General features: G+C 23.0%; 1 protein-coding gene across 1 annotated transcript in view; it reads right to left on the minus strand.

Moving 5' to 3' along the window:
- The window catches only part of LOC100211521 (katanin-interacting protein), a 56640-nt gene that overhangs the window by 5731 nt on the left and 27425 nt on the right, over positions 1-23484 (minus strand). Inside the window, exons 9-36 of the mRNA XM_065803186.1 lie at positions 23040-23093; positions 20811-20973; positions 20601-20735; positions 20459-20517; positions 20242-20354; positions 19759-19892; positions 19495-19655; positions 19129-19245; positions 17418-17552; positions 17162-17236; positions 15714-15835; positions 15401-15514; positions 15071-15117; positions 12600-12898; positions 9902-10079; positions 9527-9626; positions 8080-8224; positions 7842-7936; positions 5337-5439; positions 5159-5253; positions 5043-5082; positions 4701-4850; positions 1671-1773; positions 1231-1296; positions 893-1008; positions 753-814; positions 477-642; positions 76-145 (exon numbers count right to left, since the gene is read on the minus strand). Coding sequence (XP_065659258.1) covers positions 76-145; positions 477-642; positions 753-814; positions 893-1008; positions 1231-1296; positions 1671-1773; positions 4701-4850; positions 5043-5082; positions 5159-5253; positions 5337-5439; positions 7842-7936; positions 8080-8224; positions 9527-9626; positions 9902-10079; positions 12600-12898; positions 15071-15117; positions 15401-15514; positions 15714-15835; positions 17162-17236; positions 17418-17552; positions 19129-19245; positions 19495-19655; positions 19759-19892; positions 20242-20354; positions 20459-20517; positions 20601-20735; positions 20811-20973; positions 23040-23093 — 3217 coding nt within the window. The remainder of the gene's footprint in view (positions 1-75; positions 146-476; positions 643-752; positions 815-892; positions 1009-1230; positions 1297-1670; positions 1774-4700; positions 4851-5042; positions 5083-5158; positions 5254-5336; positions 5440-7841; positions 7937-8079; positions 8225-9526; positions 9627-9901; positions 10080-12599; positions 12899-15070; positions 15118-15400; positions 15515-15713; positions 15836-17161; positions 17237-17417; positions 17553-19128; positions 19246-19494; positions 19656-19758; positions 19893-20241; positions 20355-20458; positions 20518-20600; positions 20736-20810; positions 20974-23039; positions 23094-23484) is intronic.

Raw genomic sequence — 23484 nt, forward strand, 5'->3', positions numbered from 1 at the left:
AAACAATTACTCAAATAATTAGATTAAAAAAATCAATTAATGATAAAAACACAGTTACTCATTAAAGCATAAAACCTTTACGAATCAGAAATCCTTCTAGAGGTGAAACTTCTTGATCATCCATATAAACATGCATACTTTTAGCCTTAAATTAAATAAAAATAGCATAAAATAAAATGGAAAAAATATATAAATTATATGTAAATGCAAAATAAAAATATTCAAATATATGCATTAAGAAAAAGTCTTTAAAATAACTTTTGCAAATTCAACAAAAATTTTATTAAAAAGTTTATTTTCACTCTAAAACTAACAATAATTAACCGTATTTAAAAAAAAAAAATTAAAAATGTTATAATATTAATACAAATTGTGAAATAAAATGCATTATAAAAACATTTACAAGAAAATGAAATATTAAAAAGATCTTGTAACAATGGAGTTCAGATTCATTATAAAAGAAAAAAAATCTTTACTCCTCTGAATGTATCATCTGGAGACTTATTATAGTTCCAAACTCGGATACCAGTTATAACTATTGATTGTTTAAAATTTATCTTTAAAATATGTGTTCCTTCCTCGTCAAATGGAATCATCCACATATGTTCATCAGACATAGTAAGGTTTACACCGTCAATTAACCTAAAGAGTTCAAATTATTTTGCACAAATAACTTTAAATATTTTATTTTAAAATCTTTAGTTATTGATTCCAAGATTTAAAATGTTTTATTATATCTAGAAAAAGATTACTTGTCCAGTGTTCTGTCATCTTCTCCATACTCTTCCAAATCATTTAAATCTCTTGGACTTGCCTAAAGATTTAAAATAAAAAATCACAAACAACTAAAAGTAAAAGTAAACAAAAGAAATGTCCAAAGAAACTTCCATACCTCAAGCATATCCAAACTAAGTGGAATTTTTTCAAATGTTTCACCAAGGACTTCTAAACCTGTTAAACCAAGATAATGTGGGTCTCCCCAAGTTGAAGAAAAGAAAATAGAAAGTACTAAAATAAAAAATTTAAATAAAGTTAAAGGTTCCACTTTAATTTTATCTCAGAGTTATAAGAGTTGTAAAATAAAAAACAATGGAAATAAATAAAAAAATAACTGAAAAAAACAAAGAGTTAAAAAAAAAGTGTAGTTAATATATTTGTTGATGAAATTTTAGAAAAATTATCTAAGTATTTTTACTATTCTAGTATTTTTGTTTTTAAAAAAGTAAATACCTTGACAGAAGCAAAAATCTCCATCAAAAATATCCTCTTTTTTATTTTCTACAGGTGATAGATCATCTAAAAAAAATTTTGTAATTTTTATTGTTAAAAATTTAATAGAGATTAAAATATACACACAGAGTATAAATATAAAAAGAAAAACAAGAAGTAAACACAAGAATGTGATGTGCAAACTTGTTTTTGAAAGATACTAAATTATAAAGATAAAGACTTAATAAAAACTTTATGAAGTAAATTTTATTGAAATAATAGATTTTCAGGCTTATAAATGTAAAAAACTATAAAAATATAAATATTCGCAAAGGTAAATATAAAATGAATAAAATATATAAAAATGTGAAAGTATAATAAAATGTTACCAGAGAAATACAGAAATAATGTTCATTAAATTTTTATATAGAATATAGAAATAATTTTCATTTAATTTTTACCATTTAACTCAAAAGATTCTTCTTTAATTGACAATGGTTTGAAACTTTTTGGTGAAACTGGTTCTCTGTATTTGGGGCAGGTGAATGGACGACCTTTAGGCGACTGTAATAATATAAAACTTATATATATATATATATATGTATATAAACACATGTATATGTATATGTATATATATGTATATAAACACATGTATATCTATTTATATATATATATATATATATATATATATATATATATATATATATATATATATACATATATTTATATATATATATATATATATATATATATATATATATATATATATATATATATATATATATATATATATATATATATATATATATATATATATATATATATATATATATATATAGGGTATCCCAAAAAACAACATTTTTGAAAATAATTTGCTCCTACCCCATAAATGTGTTCTATCTAATACAAAAACACTTGGTTTAAAATTTTTTTGAATAAATAATATTATTAGGGTCCCTCAAGACCCTCGAATATTTAATGGGTCCCTAATATTTAAAAAAAAGTTTTTCGAAAATATGTCAACCTGTTACTCAAATGAAGGGAAGTTATATAAAAATTTCAAAAATAATATTTATTTCAAAAAAAAATTGTTGTTTTTGGTTTTATTACATAAAAAATTTCGTTTTTTAACAACAAATTAAAATAATGCATTTTTTATGTTTTTTTATAAATATTTTTATAAATAAGTTAAAATTTTTTCAAAATGAATATTATTTTTGAAATTTTTATATAATTTTGCTTTATTTGAGTACCAGGTTGACATATTTTTGAAAAACTTTTTTTTTTAAATATTAGGGACCCATTAAATATTCGAGGGTCTTGAGGGACCCCTTAAAATATATTTTGTTCAAAAAAATTTTAAAACTAGTGTTTTTGTATTAGATAGAACACATTTAGGGGGTAGGAGCAGATTATTTTCAAAGATGTTATTTTTTGGGACACCCTTCTATATATATATGTGTGTGTGTGTGTGTGTGTGTGTGTGTGTGTGTGTGTGTGTGTGTGTGTGTGTGTGTGTGTGTGTGTGTGTGTGTATATATACACACATATATATACACATATATGAGAAGCCCATCTGCAAAACGATATGCAATAAATATTTATACAAATCTAGTTTCCAACTGTTATATCTTAGTTGTTATGTCTTAGTTGATGTTATGAGAGATTCAAAAAGTGAAAACAAAAGAAGACGTAATAAAGCAATCTTGTTAGATCTATAGCTATTTTATAAACTTAATATTTCTTTATTTAAAAAAAAAGGACTTATTTTATCATTTTTAGGCAAAAGTTTGTCCTTTTATGATACAACAAATTTTTTTAGAGAAAAAAAACCTAAAAACTTATAACCCTAATATTTGCATATAATTCAAAATAATTTATAAAAGGGTACAAAAAACAGATACAATAAGTGTTTTTGTTTGTAATACAGACCTATTAAATAAAATAAAACAAATCTTATTTAAAACCTTACATATGATTTAACTGGTGGTCAAGATTTAAGATTAAGAAGATTTTAGAATTTTAAACTCAAGATATCAAGTATTTAAGATATTAAAAAGCAACAATATCACATTTGTGCCCATTTAATATCCATAAAATCTTCAACAGCTATATTTAATATCAAACATTTTAGCTGTTAAGGAATTGGTGCACCATTAATATTTGTTTGATTTAATGAATAAAACAGTTTATCATTATATATATATATATATATATATATATATATATATATATATATATATATATATATATATATATATATATATATATATATATATATATATATATATATATATATATATGTATATATATATATATATATATATATATATATATATATATATATATACATACATATATATATATATATATACATACATATATATATATATATATATATATACATATATATATATATATATATATATATATATATATATATATATATATATATATATATATATATATATATATATATATATATATATATATATATATATATATATATATATATATATATAACTCAAATTACAAAATTATGAGCTACTTTTACATAATAAAAATAAAAAATAAAATAATAATTTTCACAATTTCAAAAAAAAAGTGATTTAAAGAGATGAGAGTTATCAAAAAAATTAATTTTGATAAGTAAAACTTAGACTAACTTAGAACTTATATTTTGATTTCAAAGGATTACATATAAAAATCAATAATTGATTACATAAAATAATTGATATAGTGAAGTGTTAGAGTCGCATAGTAATCCAACTATTTGCAATGATGGCAGCCTATTGACAACTGCCAACACCTTTTTTGATTGACGATTGACTTTTGCACATATCCATTGCACGTGTCCATAAAATTATTATAAAGCAATGATACCTTGTACTTTTCATTTTCTTTAAGTCCCCTTGGTCCTTTGGCACTCATGATCAACCTGGGCCTTTATCATTTTAGCATAATCAGTAGGATGTTTGACTTTCAAGTGGTACCTGATGCCATTAGTGAATATATTAGTTCACTTGATTTGGATTAGACACTTTTTACATTTACCACTCAAGGAAGTTAGTGTAGTAGTTTAACAACATTTATTGATTGGAAGTTTAAGGATAGCTTTGATTGGAAGTTTAAGAATAATTTTGATTGGAAGTTTTAGTAAAACTTTGATTGGAAGTTTAAGGATAAATTTGATTGGAAGTTTAAAGATAACTTTGATTGGAAGTTTAAGAATAACTTTGATTGGAAGTTTAAAGATAACTATGATTGGAAGTTTAAAGATAACTTTGATACTAATAGAGAGATGAAATCAAAATTGTATAATTCATAATTAAATCAATTTTTGAATTAATTTAATAAATTTCAAAATTTATATTGTCATTTCTTCAAAGTTTTGGGTTAGTAAATTTTTGAATCTTTATGTGTAAAAAATTTAAATAAAAAAAAATCAATCCAAATTTTTAAGTTACTTTAAAAACTTATTTAAAACTTACTTCAATCTTATCTGCAGTTGATGGCCTTTGATTAAAATCACTAGATAAAGCCAATATTGCTTCTTCTTCATTACTATATTCAGTTAAAAATGTTGAATCATTTGCAGCAACATTTTCAAGGATTTCTTCATCAGTAGTAAAAAGAATCATCTAACAACAATAACAAAATTTTATTTAAAATTTTAATTAAAATTTTCAATGATGAAATTTTTTTAACTTCTTAAAAGATAATTATTAACATCTTTTAGGAAATTAATAAAATTTAATAACTTTTAAGAAACTTAAATAATAATACTAATTATAATGTTAAAAAAATAACATAAGCATATATGAACAACTAACATCCCCATAAGGATCACTGCTTGATAAAATACCACTTGCTCTAAAAAAAAAAAATGCATATTTTTTATTCTGTTTACTTATTTAAAAAAAATTTGCTTTAAGTCTGTAAGACATACCTTGCAATTTCTCCTATAAATATGAGTTTTCCATCCAAAGCCATCTCTACAAAGCACGCCCCACGAGATGAATGAATGCGTGATTTGTTATAATTCTAAAACATATTATATAAAATAACGAACTTTAACTAATTAAATACTCTTATAATTATAAATATCGTTTCATTAAATAAACTACCCAAACTCGTATCATTGCAATACTAATTTCTTCCTCAAATTCTAAAATAACGAAATGATCACCACCAGGTGTAAAAGGTGCTAACCACAAATGAGAATCGTCTCTAAAAAATTAGAAAAATTTAAATTATTTCATAAAAAAAATTTATTTCAAGCTACATTTTCTTGTTCAATTATTTTACTAAAATAAAGCTAACAAGAAAGCTTAACAATTATAACATCTTTAGGTATCTAAATTGCAAGAACTGTTATATACTACAAGAGCATATAACAAAGACTACAAGAGCCTATATTACAAATACTACAGTGTCTGTATGAAAAAAATAGTTCTTAAATAACTATTTTTCAAAACCTACAGTCTGTAATTTTTTACCTTTGATAGTGTAAGTATATATATGAATGTATGGGACACTAAGTTTCCAATAAAATATCATTTACCCTATTAATATCAGAATAATATCAATAATAAAAAATAATAAAACTGATGATTAGGTCAATAATACAAGTATATCCAGCAGGAATGCTTCACTAGGTACAAATACTTTATACTTGTAAATAAGTAGAAAATAAATACATATCTAGGTATATTTTATCTTTGGAAAAATATACAGAGAGAATAGCTTTGGTCAAAAACTCTTCCTAAAAACCCTTACTTTAGAAAAGAATACAAAGAGAAAGCTTTAATCACAAACCCTTCCTATTTAATTTTTTAAAGCATTTAATGTTGCATTTTAAATTTACTCTCTGTTTGCTTTTAAATTACAAAATAAAACAAAAAAAATAACAAAAAAACTGTCATTACTACCACAAATTACCTTTTAAATAATGATTACCAAATAGTAAATGGTAAAAAGAAGATTTGTTGTATATTGCTAATTATAAAAGTTGATTTGATAATTATTTGAAAAAATATTGGAAAATTATTTATACAATTATGTTAAAAAGTTTAACATAATTATATAAATAATTATGTTAAACTTTTTAACATAATTGTTTATATAATTATGTTAAACTAATACAATTAAAAGTATTTAGGTTAATAAAATATATCTTATAAAATTTTTTTGAATGCAATTCAACATTATTAGGTATTTGATTTAATAAAACAGTTTTTAATAATCATTTTCATAATGTTGTCATTATCACATTAAAACAAAAAAACTTTGATGTTGGAGATGATGAAAATCAAATTATTACTGTATTTAGTTATTGGAGATGTAGAAAATCAAAAAACTACTGTACTTTGTGCAAATGTAGAAAATCAAAAAACTACAGAACTAATAGATATAGAAAATCAAATTATTAATGTGCTGTACTGTAATTTATATACTGTATTAGCTACAGTATTTATTGACATTTTAATTGTTATCATTAATATAAAATTAAAAATGCTTTTTGAAACTCAAAACAATATAATTATTAGAAAATTCAGTAAACTTTTAAAACTTATAAAACTATATATCATAACTTATAAATTATGAAGTTCAAATGCAACAACGTTTGAATTTTATTTTTTAGTTTTTGTAAAAGAATTTTATTGTAAAAATGTTGAAATTGATAAATTAAAGGTTCTCTAAATTTAAACGTGATTTGAAGCCTTGATTTAAATCCTGATTTCATCAAATATATTAAGGAAAAAAAAAATTAAAGTAAATACACAATGATCTGTTTGTGCAATACTTAAGTATATATTGTGTAAATATCTAGATTTAATTCTAATTTTAAGTAAATTTAAGAATATATTACCAGTAAACCATTAAAATTAATTTAACTTTATTAACACAAACTAGGATACCATAATAACCATGAAAATTATAAAAACTTTCCTAATGATGGCACAGCTCTAAAAGTCAATTTATTGGTTCTGAGATCAAAACAGATGATGCCTTTGTTAGTGCACTTATTATACTATCTAAAAATATTACAAGCATGATAACATATAACAAAATATAACCTTGGAAATCCATCATTGCCACCAAACTGTTTTAATCTATTTTTTATAAATATGGCCTACTAAGTAGCTTTTCATCCATCAAATCTAATTTTTTGCTAAATTTACCTACTCACTTTCGCTAAGACTAATTTAAATTTAACTGCTTCTAATATTCCTATAATAAGATAATACCCATCTCCGGACTTCATTGTTGATCGCTGTTACTTTTATTTACAACTACAATAGTCACATGCTTGGCCTTGGCATATTACACTACATAAAATCTATTTAAGATCAACTATAACAAAAAATATTCTTGACGTGTTTACACTACATATAATCTACTTAAGGTCAACTACATGTTACTTAAGGTCAACTACATGTTACTTAAGGTCAACTACATGTTACTTAAGGTCAACTACATGTTACTTAAGGTCAACTACATGTTACTTAAGGTCAACTACATGTTACTTAAGGTCAACTACATGTTACTTGCTCTTACAAAAAGATTAAAAAAGAAAATTAGAATAAAAGATTAAAAAAGATTTAACAATATATTAAAAAATAGTAAACCTTGTCAAATAACAACCATCTATAAGATTTTTAACAACTCTTGGATCTCCTTCATACTCTGGCAAAATATTGATATCTCGAGGGGAAGCATCAATCTATTAAATTAAAATGTTAAATTAATCGGTTACTTTAATATATCATGTTGAAAATAAACAAAAAAATTATTTAAAAATTCTTTAATGAAAAAAAAAAAGGTTTTTAACAAATGTGTTAAAACAAAAAGAAACAAGTGAACTACCGATTTCACTTTAGCTAAACTTCCTTTATTAGTAAATACTTCAATGCCATTAAGTCCTACATAATGACGATCTCCCCATGTTGATTTTATGTTTATTATCAGTTCTTTTCCTTTTGGTAAAACAGGCAACTGAAAGCGTTCCAGACTTAATATAAAAATAAAATATTTAATATATTTTGTTTTATTATAACAAATATAATGAAACAAAAAATTTTATTATATTAGCATATTGTTTTATTATGTTAACTACTACAATTTGTTCTGCAAACTATTAGGTATATTTTACTCACTACGGTAGTTATGACATTTAACATTTTGTAACATAAAAAATGCTTAAAAAATAAAACCATAATAAAGATAAATTACAAGCATAAAACTAAATATTTCTTAAACTGTGTAGTTTTAAAAATATATAGGAAGAATTCAGTTTATCAAATTTAATATATAAAAAAATTGTTACTTTGAAAAAACATTTACTGAGTTAACCATGCAAATCAATAAAAAAATTAGTTAGTAAGTTCTTATTGATCATTTGGTTTTATAATAATAACAATTTGCTTTTCAAAATTCAACATGGTTTTGTTTAAAAAAAAAAATTGTGTAACAAACCTTTTAGAAACAGTGAACTTTTTGACTCAGCAAATCAAAGGAAAAAACCAGTCAACCAAAATATTTTGACTGTACAAAGGTATTCAATAAAGTTTTACACATTAGACTGCTGCAAAAGCTTAAAATGTATGGAACAAATGGCAATCTTTAAAATTGGATGAAAGCCTTCTTAACAAACCACAAGCAATCTTTTATACTTAAAGATTCAATCTCTGAATGGATTGACATAACTAGCGGGGTTCAAAAGGTTCTTTTTTGATGTCAGTGCTCTTTGTTATATTTATTAATGACCTGTCGATTCAAGTCAGCCATTTGCAAAATGTTCACAGTTGACACAAAGCTCATGAAAGTTGTTGAAAACAATGAAAACAAAGCAAGTTTTAAAAGTTTACAATCCAATCTGGATTGTAAACTTTTAAAACTTGAACCCAAAACTGGCTAATGAAGTTAAATATGAAAAAATGTAAAGTGATGAATTTTAATTCTAAAACAATAAAATTTGATTACTTTATAGATCAAAGACAACAGCACAGCCAACAGTGTAGTTTTAAAAGTCACAAAGCCTAAAAGAGATCTTGGAATTCTAACCTCTGACTGTAATCAATGACAGGAATGCTTTTTCAAATAATGTGTTTATTAAATTTTCAAATAATGTGTTTATTAAATTAAATTATGCATATAATTAGCTAATGATGTGTTCAACAAGGCTGTGGCTTTGTGTAACTTGATCAACTAACTTTAAAATTTATCTTAAATTAAGAAAAACTTTTTTTGCGTTTAAAAACTGACAAATTGATTAATTCTTTTTGTAACAAAGATACAAAAAAAAAAAAAAAACCTTTTAGCAACTTCTTTAGGTGTGTCATTGGCTTGCTGCAACAAATCAATATCTTTTTGCTTCATAGGCACTAACAAGCTACTTATACCATCATCCTCATCTAAAAAACATTTATATTTGGTATTTATAATTGTGCCATTAATATTTATTTATAGAAGATATATATATATATACATATATATATATATATATATATATATATATATATATATATATATATATATGTATATATATATATATACATATATATATATATACATATATATATATATATATATATATATATATATATATATATATATATACATATATATATATATATACACACACACATATATATATATATATATATATGCATTTATATTATTTACTTACAATCATCTAAATTTGATGTTAAACGCCCCTTATGACAAAACTTGAAATTATCAATAGATTTTAGAAACTGGTCAAAATCGCCATTCATGTTTTCTTTGAATTTTGTTCTTTCGTTTACATTTGTTAATGATTCTTGACTATCTTTAAAACTCGATTGCTTGAGCAATGGTGACAATGGCTAAATAAATAACATGTTGTTAAACTACCAAAGCAATAATAATCTGATTTTTTTTAATGAAAATTATATTATTTTCCAACAAAAGTTATGTAAAAAAGTTTTTTATGTATATAAATATATAATTTATGTGTATAAGTGTATAAACAAATGTATGGAACAGCCTTAAAAGATATTTTTTTTATGCATATAAATATATAATTTATGTGTATAAATGTATAAACAAATGTATGGATAAAAGATTAAAAACACTTTAGAATATGTCTTTCGGTAGTTCACATCATCCTGCAACCACACTAAAACTTTTATATAATACTTTTCTACATTCAATCCATCATTGTACTTCTTAAAACTACCTTAAAGACATGATTGGCTTGATGTCACAATAATTAGTTTTATACCTTCTAACAATTCTTTAATATGGTTTTATTTACAATCATTTCGTATAATTATCTTTCCCTTTGCACTTTATTTTCCTCTTTCTTCGCAAGACTATACTATTTTACATGTGGTTTACATTCAAATTAGTAAAGACATTTTTTTATTTATCTCCCACTATGTCATTGCTGACTTTAGTGCTCATCACATGGCCTGGCTCAAGATCTTGTTGGCATTAAGGCTTGAAAATTTTGTCTTAACAAACATTTTACCATTATAAAATAAAAGATCAACAAAAGCAGATCAATTTTTAACACATTTTCTAGACTACCCAAATCACTCACCTCTTTGTTTATACCTTGTTTCTGACTCTAGCTTGTGATCAGTGTCTCTTCATTTTTCTTTAGATGGTTCAGACCACTCTATGATCTAAAAATTAACTGTAAAGAAAAAACTAAGAATTTTAACTGTTCTTCTTTTGCATTGGATTTTATCATTATACATGTTTATTTATCATTATACTACTTTAGTTCTGATTCCTTTTAAGAATTTCTTTGCAGTGGTTTTTGTTTTTTTTACCTTTTGTCTCTCTACTAAAAGTGTTCCTTCTTTATAAATTCTTGGATTCAGACAGGAATGGAAGTTTTTATTCTTTTACTGTCAATTATAAGCCAAACCTCAATGTACTATAGTTTTTTCCATCTTGAACATTGCTGCTATTTTGAATTTGTAATAAATTTTAATTTTTTAACAAAATAATTCTCCAGAAGACAAATGACTTATCAATGCAAAAAAGATGTCTAATGTCTAATGTGTGCCTAATCCCAAATTACTAAATCTCCTGTTTTATTTAAAAAGATAAGCTCTAGAGACTTTCAAAATTAATTTTAATAGTATTGCCATTATAACAGAAATATTAAAGGCTTTCCAGGAAAAAAAGTTTCATAGAATTTCTATAAATTTTTGAAACAATTTCTATAAAATTTATATAGAATGTCTATTAATTTCTATAGAAATTGATATAAAATATTTTTTTCAATAGAAAAAAAGTAGAAAAAAAAGATCTATAGGAATTTCTATACAAATTAACAGAGATTCCATAGAAATTCTATAGAATTCTATAGAATTTCTTTAAGCCATACATTCCAAAAGTTTATAGAAATTCTATAGAACTTTTTTTCCTGGGTTATAATAACACCTGACATGCTGATCTTCTCCATAAACACTCTACATATGGTGCATCTAGAAAACTTATTGAATCCTTCCATTTTGATTGCAATACTAAAGTTGCCCTTAATAGGCAAGTTTTTTTTTTTCATTTTCATTAACCTATGGAGTTTCAAATTGTTCCATTCTTATTTGTTTTTCATCTACATTAATAATCTTCCTGGCAATATTGGCACCAAAGTGGTTGTACTTGCTAATAATTAAACCAATTAACTTGAAATTTAAAAAAAAAAAAAAAACTTAAATTGCTTTTTGATAACTACTACAATAATGTTTATACTTCTTTAATAGCAAATGACAACACCCTTCTAGTTTACATCAATACTTGGATTATTTTTCACTGCTGATCTCTTATAGACCATATATCCAATACATTGCAAAATTATGATCAATATAGTTGCCCACAAAAAATCAATCTTGTGTGACCCACTATCAGCAAAATATTCTTTATACTTTTACTATGATTGTTTCTTCATGCTTAAAAACCTTCAACTAAAAATCTTGAAAAACTTTAAACTAATTTTCTTTTTACTTCTTCTTAAACTTCTATTAACTATTTTCTTGCTCATTAACAATCTTTTTTAAACAATTTACAGACTGTAAACAATATAATATAAAGACTGTATACAACATAAACTTCAGGAGTACAAAAAGCACTGTATAAATACAATATAATCTTAAGGACTACAAAAACCAAACTGCATACATACAATATAAACTTCAGGACTGCAAAAAGCAGACTGCATACATAAAATATAAACCTCAGGATTACAAAAAACAGACTGTATACATAAAATATAAACTTCAGAACTACAAAAAGCACACTATATACATACAATATAAACTAAAAATAAGGCAATTTCAACTTTAATAAAAAAAAAATTAATAAAGCCTTAAAAAAAAAAATACAACCCTTACAGTGTTTGTTCTTGATTCTTCTGAATCTAACTGACTTCTACGTCCACTCTTAGCTTGCTTGGGTTTAACATTAAGATCAAAAAGTTCATCTAACTCTTTTGGGTTACTAGTTGCATTATTAAACTTTTGAACTGAATTCTGTTTGCTTAATTTATCTTGCTCAGAATCTTTAGTATCTAAATTTAATTGACTTCGACGACCACTTGATGGACGAGATCTTGGGAGCTGCTCATCTATAAATATGGTATCAAGATTTGAAGATTTATTACTCGGCATAGACTTCATGACTTTTGGCGAATCTAAACCAACAAAGTAAAAATAATCAAAACTATTTTTTACTTAAAAAAAGTTACAGAAATTTATCTTAGACTAAAATTAAATTACACATGGAATAAACTTTAACTATAAATTACAAATTCTATTTGGAATTTGCAAAAATGTTAATCTTAGTTAATTTAGCAATTTTTATAAAAAAAGATTACTTCTATTTCCAATTATAGACCCATCGGCATCAAATGACAATAAAGCTACGCGTTTGTTTAAATTAACACTTAAAAGGTAAAGATCCATAATAATCAAAAAAAAAAAAAAATTCTAAACAAAAATCTTCCCTCTTTAAGAGTTTCTGAACCATTTTTTTTTATATTGAAGCTTTCAATATAAAAAAAAATGAAGACTGTATTGCTTTAGGTATTACAAATTATAATTATTATAAATTAAATTATATTTATTTAAAATATTAGATTTAAAAACTTTTTTTTTTCTTTTAACTATTGCTTGCTTTATATTTTTACTATTTATATTTAATTTTATATACTAAATATTTTAAAAAACCTATTATTATATAACATAATTAATTGTAGAAAGCAATAAACTAGGTGTAAAAAGAAAGAACAAACATTAAACTTAACAAATTAGGACATACTTAAATTATAAAATAAAATATTCAAATTAGGCCAAATTCCATACTGTCCTTTATTTTCAATTTATTTTATCATTATCATTATTCAATTTGTTACCCAATATTCAAACCATCTTTTAAATTACTAGCTATGTGCAGTAAATGAATCTCTTTAAATAGAGTTTCATTTTTCATAAACATGCTTATATACATGGTTTACTTTATAGTTTTAAGTGGTTTATTAAAACTCGTTGTTTTACAAATAGAGTAAAACAGAACCAGTCAATCATTAATAGATAATATAATGCCAAAATTGCATCATTGCGTTTTGTACCATTATAGTAAAATTATACATTGCAGAAGTAAACTTTTGTAGGTTAAAAATATTTTTATTTGGATAAAAAACCTCATAATTTATATAATCATTATATTTGTTATTGCTCATAAAATTATTGTTCATATATTGATCATATATTAATTATTGTTCATTTATTGTTTTATTTACTAATTATTGCCTATAATTTAAAAATTCTAAATTAAAGGCTTTTTAAATTCAGTTGATAATGATAACTATTAAATTTTTTTTAATTTTTTTTTTTTTTTTTTTTTTTTTTTTTTTTTTTTTGTGAAGTGAATTGAAACTTAATTCATGAATAATTCTTGATAAAGTTTGCAAAATAGTATAATTAAATATATCACAACAAAAAATTTTTTTAATAATAATTACTAAAATATTTTTATATATATGCAAGGCAAAACTTAAAAATTATTAAAAAAATTTTTTAATAATAATTACTAAAATATTTTTATATATATACAAGGCAAAACTTAAAAATTATTAAAAAATTTTTTTAATAATAATTACTAAAATATTTTTATATATATGCAAGGCAAAACTTAAAAATTATTAAAAAAATTTTTTAATAATAATTACTAAAATATTTTTATATATATGCAAGGCAAAACTTAAGAATTATTAAAAAAATTTTTAATAATAATTACTAAAATATTTTTATATATATGCAAGGCAAAACTTAAAAATTATTAAAAAAATTTTTTAATAATAATTACTAAAATATTTTTATATATATGCAAGGCAAAACTTAAAAATTTAGAAACTTTGAAAAGTTATATAAAAAAAAAAAAATGGAAAAAGGAAAAATAATCTGTCAAATTTAGGCTACCAATGCAATTATAAAAAAACTTTACAGTTTAATGATTACTATACCGTAATGATGAATTTAGGTTACCCATAATACTTAATTCATAAAAATTTAGGTTACCCATAATACTTTGATGATAAGACTTTAGGTTACCCATAGTAATAAAAATAATTTTGTATGACAAAATTTTGTCATATAAAATTATTTTTGTTTTGAACTAAATCATTAAATAATTTATATAACAAAGAAATAAACAAAAGAAATTAGAGAACAAGGTTTTTAAGGATTGAATGGCAATAAGGAAGAATCAAAAAATATCTTCTTTAGATTGCATGCAACAACTGCAACAAGTTTCTCAGTTTTTTCAACCAATTAACTTATTAAAAAAATAATTTTTAAAGGCAAACCTTCTAACCAGGATAATTTCCCTGAACTAACTGTTGTTGATGAAGGCCTGATAAATAAAAAAAAGATATTTTAAAAATAAATTTAAAAAGTATATTTGGAAAATATTGATAAAATATATATGTAATAATTTTGAAAATATATAAATTACCAACAAAAAACAATTTTTAAAAAGCAATGAAGCATATCAATTAAACTAGATATAAAAAAAGCAATGAAGCGTGACTATTACTTTTTAATTTTAAAATTTTATATCTATAAAAATAAACAATTACTGATTAATGAAAAAAAAAAAATTTTAAATAAAAACTACATTAACTATCAAAAATTACAAGAAAGTTGTGATTTCCTTATGATGCTTTTCTTGTTTTCGATCATTCATTAAAGAACCTATGAGAGGTGTACTTTTTGAACGCGACATATGTTCCATTCGTTGTTCACAAGATCTAAAATTAAAGTTTTTAAACAATGATATATAATAAATTATCTGATGATATATAAAAATTATCTTATTATATATAAAAATTATATAGTCATTTACATACACACATATATAATACATATCATTTATTTATTATATAATATATATTATATATATTATGTATGTACAAATTTTGAAGTAAAAAATTCCAGTAAAATTCTCACTCATCAGCTAAATGATTTCTTTCAAACTTTTCAAAATTTTCTGTAATTTTATCTTCTTTTGTGTTTGCTGAGACATTTATATCAACTACATGACCATAATCGAATATTTGGTTACCACAACCCTAGATTTGTAATTGCCATTATTAGATTAACTTTTAATTATAATTATTATATTTGTAATTATCATTATTAAATTTATATATAAAGATTGTTTTGCAAGTTTAAAGTCATTGTAAGTATAAAAAAACTCAGGCTTCAGAATCTCAAAATTTAAGAATCCAAAAACTATCTTTATAACCTTTTATATTAAAATTTTCAAATCAAAAACTGAAAAAAAAACATGTTCAAACCAAAAAACTTGTTTGTTTTTTTTGTTTTTTTTGCAATTGTTTAATCTAATCCAATTCTAAGATTTTTTTTATAGGAGAAGTTTACAAAAACCCTTACATTTATAACAGAAACCGCAAGAAGCCTCATAGAAAAAACTTATGTTTAGAGAAGAAAAGCTTCAGAAAATCTTTTTAAAAAAATTTGTTATAAAACCTGACAAAAAAAATTTTTTTTAATTTGTTTAATGTCCATTGTTTCTAACATGTGAGGCTTGGTCAGGCTTACATAACTTCATTTTTTAATATAAGTATAATATTATAAAAGTAATGAAGCATTTTTTTGCAGCTGGATGCCCTTCCTGACATTAACCTGTTTTGCAGATCAGAACTGAACATTTTTATTGTGATACTACTAGTAGAAATGTTACCTACCATGGCTTACAAGATCCACCAACCTACCACCCAAAGTTTACAAGATCCACTTACCATTCGTCCAAGGTTTAAAAGATCCACCTATTTACCATCTAAGGTTTACAAGATCCTACCTGCCATTCAAGGTTTATAAGATTCACCTACCTACCATTCAAGGTTTACAAGATTCATCTACCTACCATTCAAGATTTACAAGATCCGCCTACCATCCATCCAATATTTATAAGATCCACCTACCTACCATACAAGGTTTACAAGATCCACCTACCTACAAAAAAAGGTTTATAAGATCCACCTACCTACCATCCAAAGTTTACAAAATCCTCCTACCTACCATCCAAGGTTTACAAGATCTTCCTAGCTACCATTCAAGGTTTACAAGAGCCACCTACCTTTACCCACATTTAATTTGATTTTTATATCAGAAATGTGCTTCTCCTAGGTAAGTTGACTTCACCACAGCTATAGAGCTTCACCTACCTCATATGGAAGTCACAAATTATTTCTTAACCATCGTAATTTGTTTTTTGTACTATGTTAAAAAATATTCTACAAAAAATATCCCAAAATATATATACCAAAAAGAATGCCTCTCAATATAACTTAAGTGTTGACTTGCAATAAAATAAATTTTTTTTACTACAAATACTAAGCAAACAAAAAATACATCAAACATTATATTTTTACCTTTCCTATGGTACCATCCCAAAGCACTTTATCATTCACAATAATTTTGCAATGCTTAACTCCTATGTTTAAATCCTAATTTAAAAGTATTTTAAAATATTTATTTTAAAAATGTAATGTAATATATATAAATATATAAATGTAAACTATAACAATAATTATAATTAACACATTAGTTATATAAATTATAATAACTTAAGAATAGAATTTAAAAATAAATAACAAAAATTTAAATCTCTTTCTTAAACCATCAAACCTGTAGTGATTGATTATAATTCCATATTACAACTTTCCCAAGCTCTGCAAGATTTTTAATTGGCAACCATATGTGAACTTTAAGACTTTCATTTCGTACAAGTTTACATTTTAACATATTATTCTCTTTTGTTGTCTAAACAAAACACACTAGTTAGAACAACTATGGAACATTTTTAAAATAAAAAAATTATATTAAATTAAAAAAATTTAAAATAAAAAAAATTATATTAAATTTCTCATAAGTATAATATGTCTTAATAACTTTGATTATAATAAATAGGATTAGTTAAAAACCTGAATATTTTATAAAATAAAGCCTAGTAGTTTTTTTTTGGGGGGTTTCATTGGAGACAAAGTTCAAACTCCACTTTATTCCTAGTGGTACTGTGTTCAATAATTTAGAGAAAATAATTTAGATAATTTATGCTGGATAAAACTAAAAACTTTAAAAATATAATAATCAAAATTAACTGTATTGTCTAATTCAAAAAACTTAACAAAATTGAGTACTTACATAAAAAGTACATAGATCACAATAGAAAATAAAAAAAAGTACATACCCATAAAGTACATTACCGGATTTACATGTATGTAAAATAGGCATTGTTTAGTGTAGGGGGCCTCATGAACTTTAAATTTTTTTTTTTAATTAAAACTTTTTAACACAATGCTTCATATAAATATACAAAGCTTCACATACATTTTTCATGAATCCTTGCAAATATTTAATCATGTATTTTGAACAAGAACATTTTCACATTTTTAAAGTACACTATTATTTTAAAAAGTTAAAAAAATCACTATAGTAACAATATGAGTGGTGCACAAAAAAGAAAAAGAAAGGAGGAAATTGAAGCAAGAATAAACAAACTGCCAAAAATGGATTCATTTTTCACTAAAAAAGCAGAGGATATTCCTGGAGAATCAAGTGTGATTAAAACTTAGTTGAAATTCTAAATCAAGATGATTTAGATAATATGTAATTTTATGTTGTGTACTAATTTCTGCAGCTTCAAGTGAGAAACAGAAAAAGTTTTCATGCCAATTTGATTGGAAGAGGTATTGTATAAGATTCAAATTCCAACCAAACTTATTTGCCAATAACCAAACAACCCCACTATTTAAAATAATAATGAGAAGGATAATATTGCTGTATTGTGTCACAGTAACAAATCAAATGATGAAGGTTTATGGACTTGCTTGGATGAAAATAGCATTAGTTTTTAGATTGAAAAGCTAAATGTCAGTATTGGAATGTTAGTTTTGAAAAACCTCTACAGTTGCGCAAAGATACAAATTGCTTTGCAACAAATTTTCTTTTTACATCAAGGAAAGTTAATGGAAAATCTTTTGAAAGAATAATAGTTACTCTATTCACCATCTGGGGCTGTTTATTGTTTGAAGTGTAAACTGTTTTCCTTACCACTAATACAATTAGCTGGTTATAAACACTGAGAATATAGAAGCAGTTGTCTGACAATGTTACTGGACATGCAAAAAATTGCTTTCTAAACCAAAAAAGTCAAATTGTAAACGAGAAAAACTATTACTCAACATTTGAAGAGATGGTCCGATTAATTGATGATGATGTTAAACCTTTTTGGTTACTTTGGACTCCAAAAAGTGATAATTTGGCACTGATAAAGTAATTTCATACAATTTACATGAAAGTATATTACTTTTATAGAAATAAAAAAAAAGTTAAAAACCTTTGTTTTTTTATTTATCAAGCTTTTTACATCAGTTAATACTAAGTGGGAACTAGCAATTTTAATGTCATTTTCTTTTACAACCAAACTTTTCATGTTTATATCAATGAATTCAAGCTAAAAAAAAAATCATTACCTAATATATATATATATATATATATATATATATATATATATATATATATATATATATATATATATATATATATATATATATATATATATATATATATATATATATATATATAATATAATATAAAACTAATAATATAATAAAAAGTAATATAATACTATTATATTATTTCATATTATATTATATATATATATATAATATAAAATAATATATTAGTAGAAAAATTTTATTACCTCAGTTAAACCAATGTAGTGTTCATTTCCCCAATTACTGTGAAATTCAATTTTCAAAAGGAAAGACTTGTTTGTTATGGAATTCTCTTTTGATATGGTATTAAACCCAATGGTTCCTAACCCTTCCTGTTCCTGGGTACCTGGCCCTACAATTTCGCTATCTAAAAAAGTTTCAAATCATAAATGAATTAAAAAACCATTTGAAATAATAGTTTATATAAAAAATTGTTAACCAACTAAATAATAAAAGCAATTTACTCTTACCATTTTCTTCTTGACATACATTATTAGCAAAAGATTTATTTTTATCAGAGTCATGTGTAGAATTGCTCCATGTGTTTATCAAAGATTCGGGTGCCTCTAGCTCAGCCAACATATTTAAAAGCTTCCGTTGTTGTCTTAATAATAAAAAAATATGTAACAAACTAAATCTTAAACTAAATTAAAAAAAACTATAAAATTTGTATAAAATATATAATAATTTATAAAAACTTATCAAAACTTATCAAAAAAAATAGCTTGAATATGTCTCAAAAACATTGCATAAAAGTGATTATTTCTCAGGGTTTTTTTTAATTTGGACAAAATAAAGGAATTAGAGCACGTTTTTACAAATAAAAAAATCTTTTTGTTATTGCTTATTTTTTTAAAAAAAACTGCTTTTTACAATCTGGATTTATCTAATTTTTCCAGGTAAAAATAAATAAATAATAAAACCAGGTAAAAACTATTTTTAAAATATATTACCTTCCTGTCATTTTACGTACTTTTTGAGTTATGGTATTAATGTCAGCTTCTGTTAGAGCAGGTACTGTTTGCGGTCGATCTTCTAATGTTTCAGGTTTATTTTCATAAACAGTCTAAAATTTTAACTTTAATTCTATTCAAAAAGAAAATGAAAATAAAATTAAAAAAAGAAATTTATCTTTTTTTTTACCTATTAAAAAAAAAAAAAATAAAGCACCTGAGCATATCCTGGAGCGGTTAGATTTGTGCGTAAAGGAGATTCTGATTTCCGTTTTTCTAAAATAAATTTGCAACCACATTTGAATAAATAAGAAATTAAAGTTAACCTAAAATACAATTTATACGTAAAAATATATAACCGTGAAACTCAGCAAGTTGCTTGTTTTCTTTCTCTATTGCGGCAAGAACATCAGCAGAAATATTTTTAGGAATAAAACTGTCTGACTTATGTTGTTTTCTTGAAGAAACAGGGCAGTGCTTCTGAACAGTAGAAACTGGAATAAAAAATATTTCTGTTAATTTTTTAGCTTTTGAAACATGAGCAAATCAGCATAGAATCAAACATGAACCTGAAGTTAGTTCCAGAACATCATTGTTTTTCTTTTTTGTACATTCATCAACATCATCCTCAAAATCTTCCACTAAGATATTTTCATCAGAAACAACTGACCCACTATCTTCCGATACACATTCATCTTCCATTTCCAAACTGTTATCTTCATTATCACTATCCTTTAAATAACACCTTTTTTTTTCAAGTACATTTATACAGTAATTTTTATATGGAATACTTTATAAAAAAATTTTATTTTTTGGTAACACTTCTACTTATTACATTCTATTTTTAATGACAAAATCATTTTAGTGACATGTTAGTGCAATTTGTATTTAATATATAGATCATAGTTTAGTGTTTAAAATTCATTTTAATATATTATGTTTAGGATTTTAACTTTAAAAACTATTTTGCTGTGGTTGCATAATTTATTAGTTAAACTAAAATTGTTTTTAATTTTATTTTATTCAGTGTTTATAATAGCTGTGTTTGCTCGATTCAAATAAAAAAGATAAGTTAAAATAATCATGAGTATACAACTGACACTGATTGATAAAACAAAATAAAACATAAATTTGATTTTAAGTATTCACTTTTATTTTAATAAAAACCTGGTAGAAGTTATTTTAAAATTTATTTATGAAACAAATTTTTTTCCTTCAATATAATTTTTTTTTTTTTTTGATTTAATGTTTATATAGATTTTTTTTTCTAGAAAAAATGTTATGCTATCTGATTTCATAAATCATTTATGATATCATAAAGTGAGTTGATATTATATTCAACTTTATTACTAAATAATTTTGTTTACCCTGTATACTATTTGTTTGTTGTTTCAGCGAATGATATAAGCATACTGATATATTTATAGTATAAGCCAATTCATAATACCTTATATAAAATATTATTTAATGTCCTCACTAGCCCATTTTTCTTTTAATTGCGCATTAGAATGAGATTAATAACTTGTAACCTCACATAAATCTTGTTTAAAAAGTATTAGGGTTTAAAAAGTATAAGGGTTTAAAAGTGGTTTTAAGCATATAAAAATTGTAAAATGTATTAAATAATTTATAACTATAAGTAGAAAAAAAATTTTTTAAATATATAGGAAATGCATCACTATATAATACATAAAACACACATAGTATTAAATAAAATGTATATATGTAAAGTATATATATTATAACAATGTATGTAATATATATATATATATATATATATATATATATATATATATATATATATATATATATATATATATATATATAAAGCTCTGATTCTTTTGAGACCCAGGTTACTTACCCAGACCCAGGTACTTACAGAAAAAATATATTGTAATGATATATAGGACATAGTAATCAAGGGTTGTTGGGAGTAAATTTTTTTTTAAAAATTTGATAAAACCAATGACTTTTTTTTATATCGGAAACTAAGGATACAAAAATGTTGTAACCCTAAATAGTGTATAAAAAAATATAATGCAGTGGTATTACAAATTGTTAAATTGGAGTTATTGACACATAGTTACTGATGTGGTAATTTTTTAAAAAGAGTGTATTAAACTATAAATATAAGTGTGCAATAAATTATAAATACAAGGGTGTATTAAAACTTATAATACAATGGTATATTAAATTAATCATATTAAATTATATATATGTGAACTTGAACTAATACAAAGATGTGGAAATTTTTTGTTAACTTTTTTTTTGTATTATTTTCATAGGAGTTGACTATTTTCATTAATGTTGACTTATAAAGACTGAAAAAATTCCAAAAAGTATTAAAAAGCACAGAAAGATATTAAAAAGAAGAAAAAAATAAACTAGAATACATTTACTTTCTAGTCTGTGAAATTTTCTAGACCTAAACAGCTTCAGCATTGTCTATATCAATCCATCAATTTCTCTGTCATTATATTTTATTATAATCATAATTTTGAACAAATCAGCCCTTATTATATTCAATTTAATTATTACCATTTAACTATTAAAATAATGAAATAGTAATGAGTATTTTAAAAATTAAATACAAATGTTTCATAAACAAAATAATTTAATGACAATTTCATAATTTATATGTTAGATTAATTTGTTATATGAGATATACTCAGATTAAATAATTTAAATTATTTTTATCTGCAACAAGTGATTTTTTTAATCAACACATTTTATGCCAACAATGTTTTATTGTAGACAAACAAAAAAATTATTGTAGACAAAATTAAAAAAAAACTTACCTCTTTCAGACTTTGCATTACACTTGAATCTGTCTGCAAGCATGCACGCAACACCTTATGCATTTAAAACAAAATGAACTAAAATTTCCTTTTAAATAATTTTTTTATAAAAACTTATAAAAGCGAAAATTAAAAACACCTTAAGAATATATATATATATAAATATATATATACATACATATATATATATATATATATATATATATATATATATATATATATATATATATATATATATATATATATATATATATATATATATATATATGTATATATATATATGTATATATACATATATGTATATATATATATATATATATATATATATATATATATATATATATATGTATATATATATATATATACAACCCTTGAAATTAGGGTCGGCATTCAGCTATGCCAACCTAACTGCCAACCTGTAAAAGATTGAGGTCGGCAAATTATT

The sequence above is a fragment of the Hydra vulgaris genome, chromosome 08, assembly GCF_038396675.1.
Source record: "Hydra vulgaris chromosome 08, alternate assembly HydraT2T_AEP".
Classification (NCBI taxonomy): Eukaryota; Metazoa; Cnidaria; class Hydrozoa; order Anthoathecata; family Hydridae; genus Hydra; species Hydra vulgaris.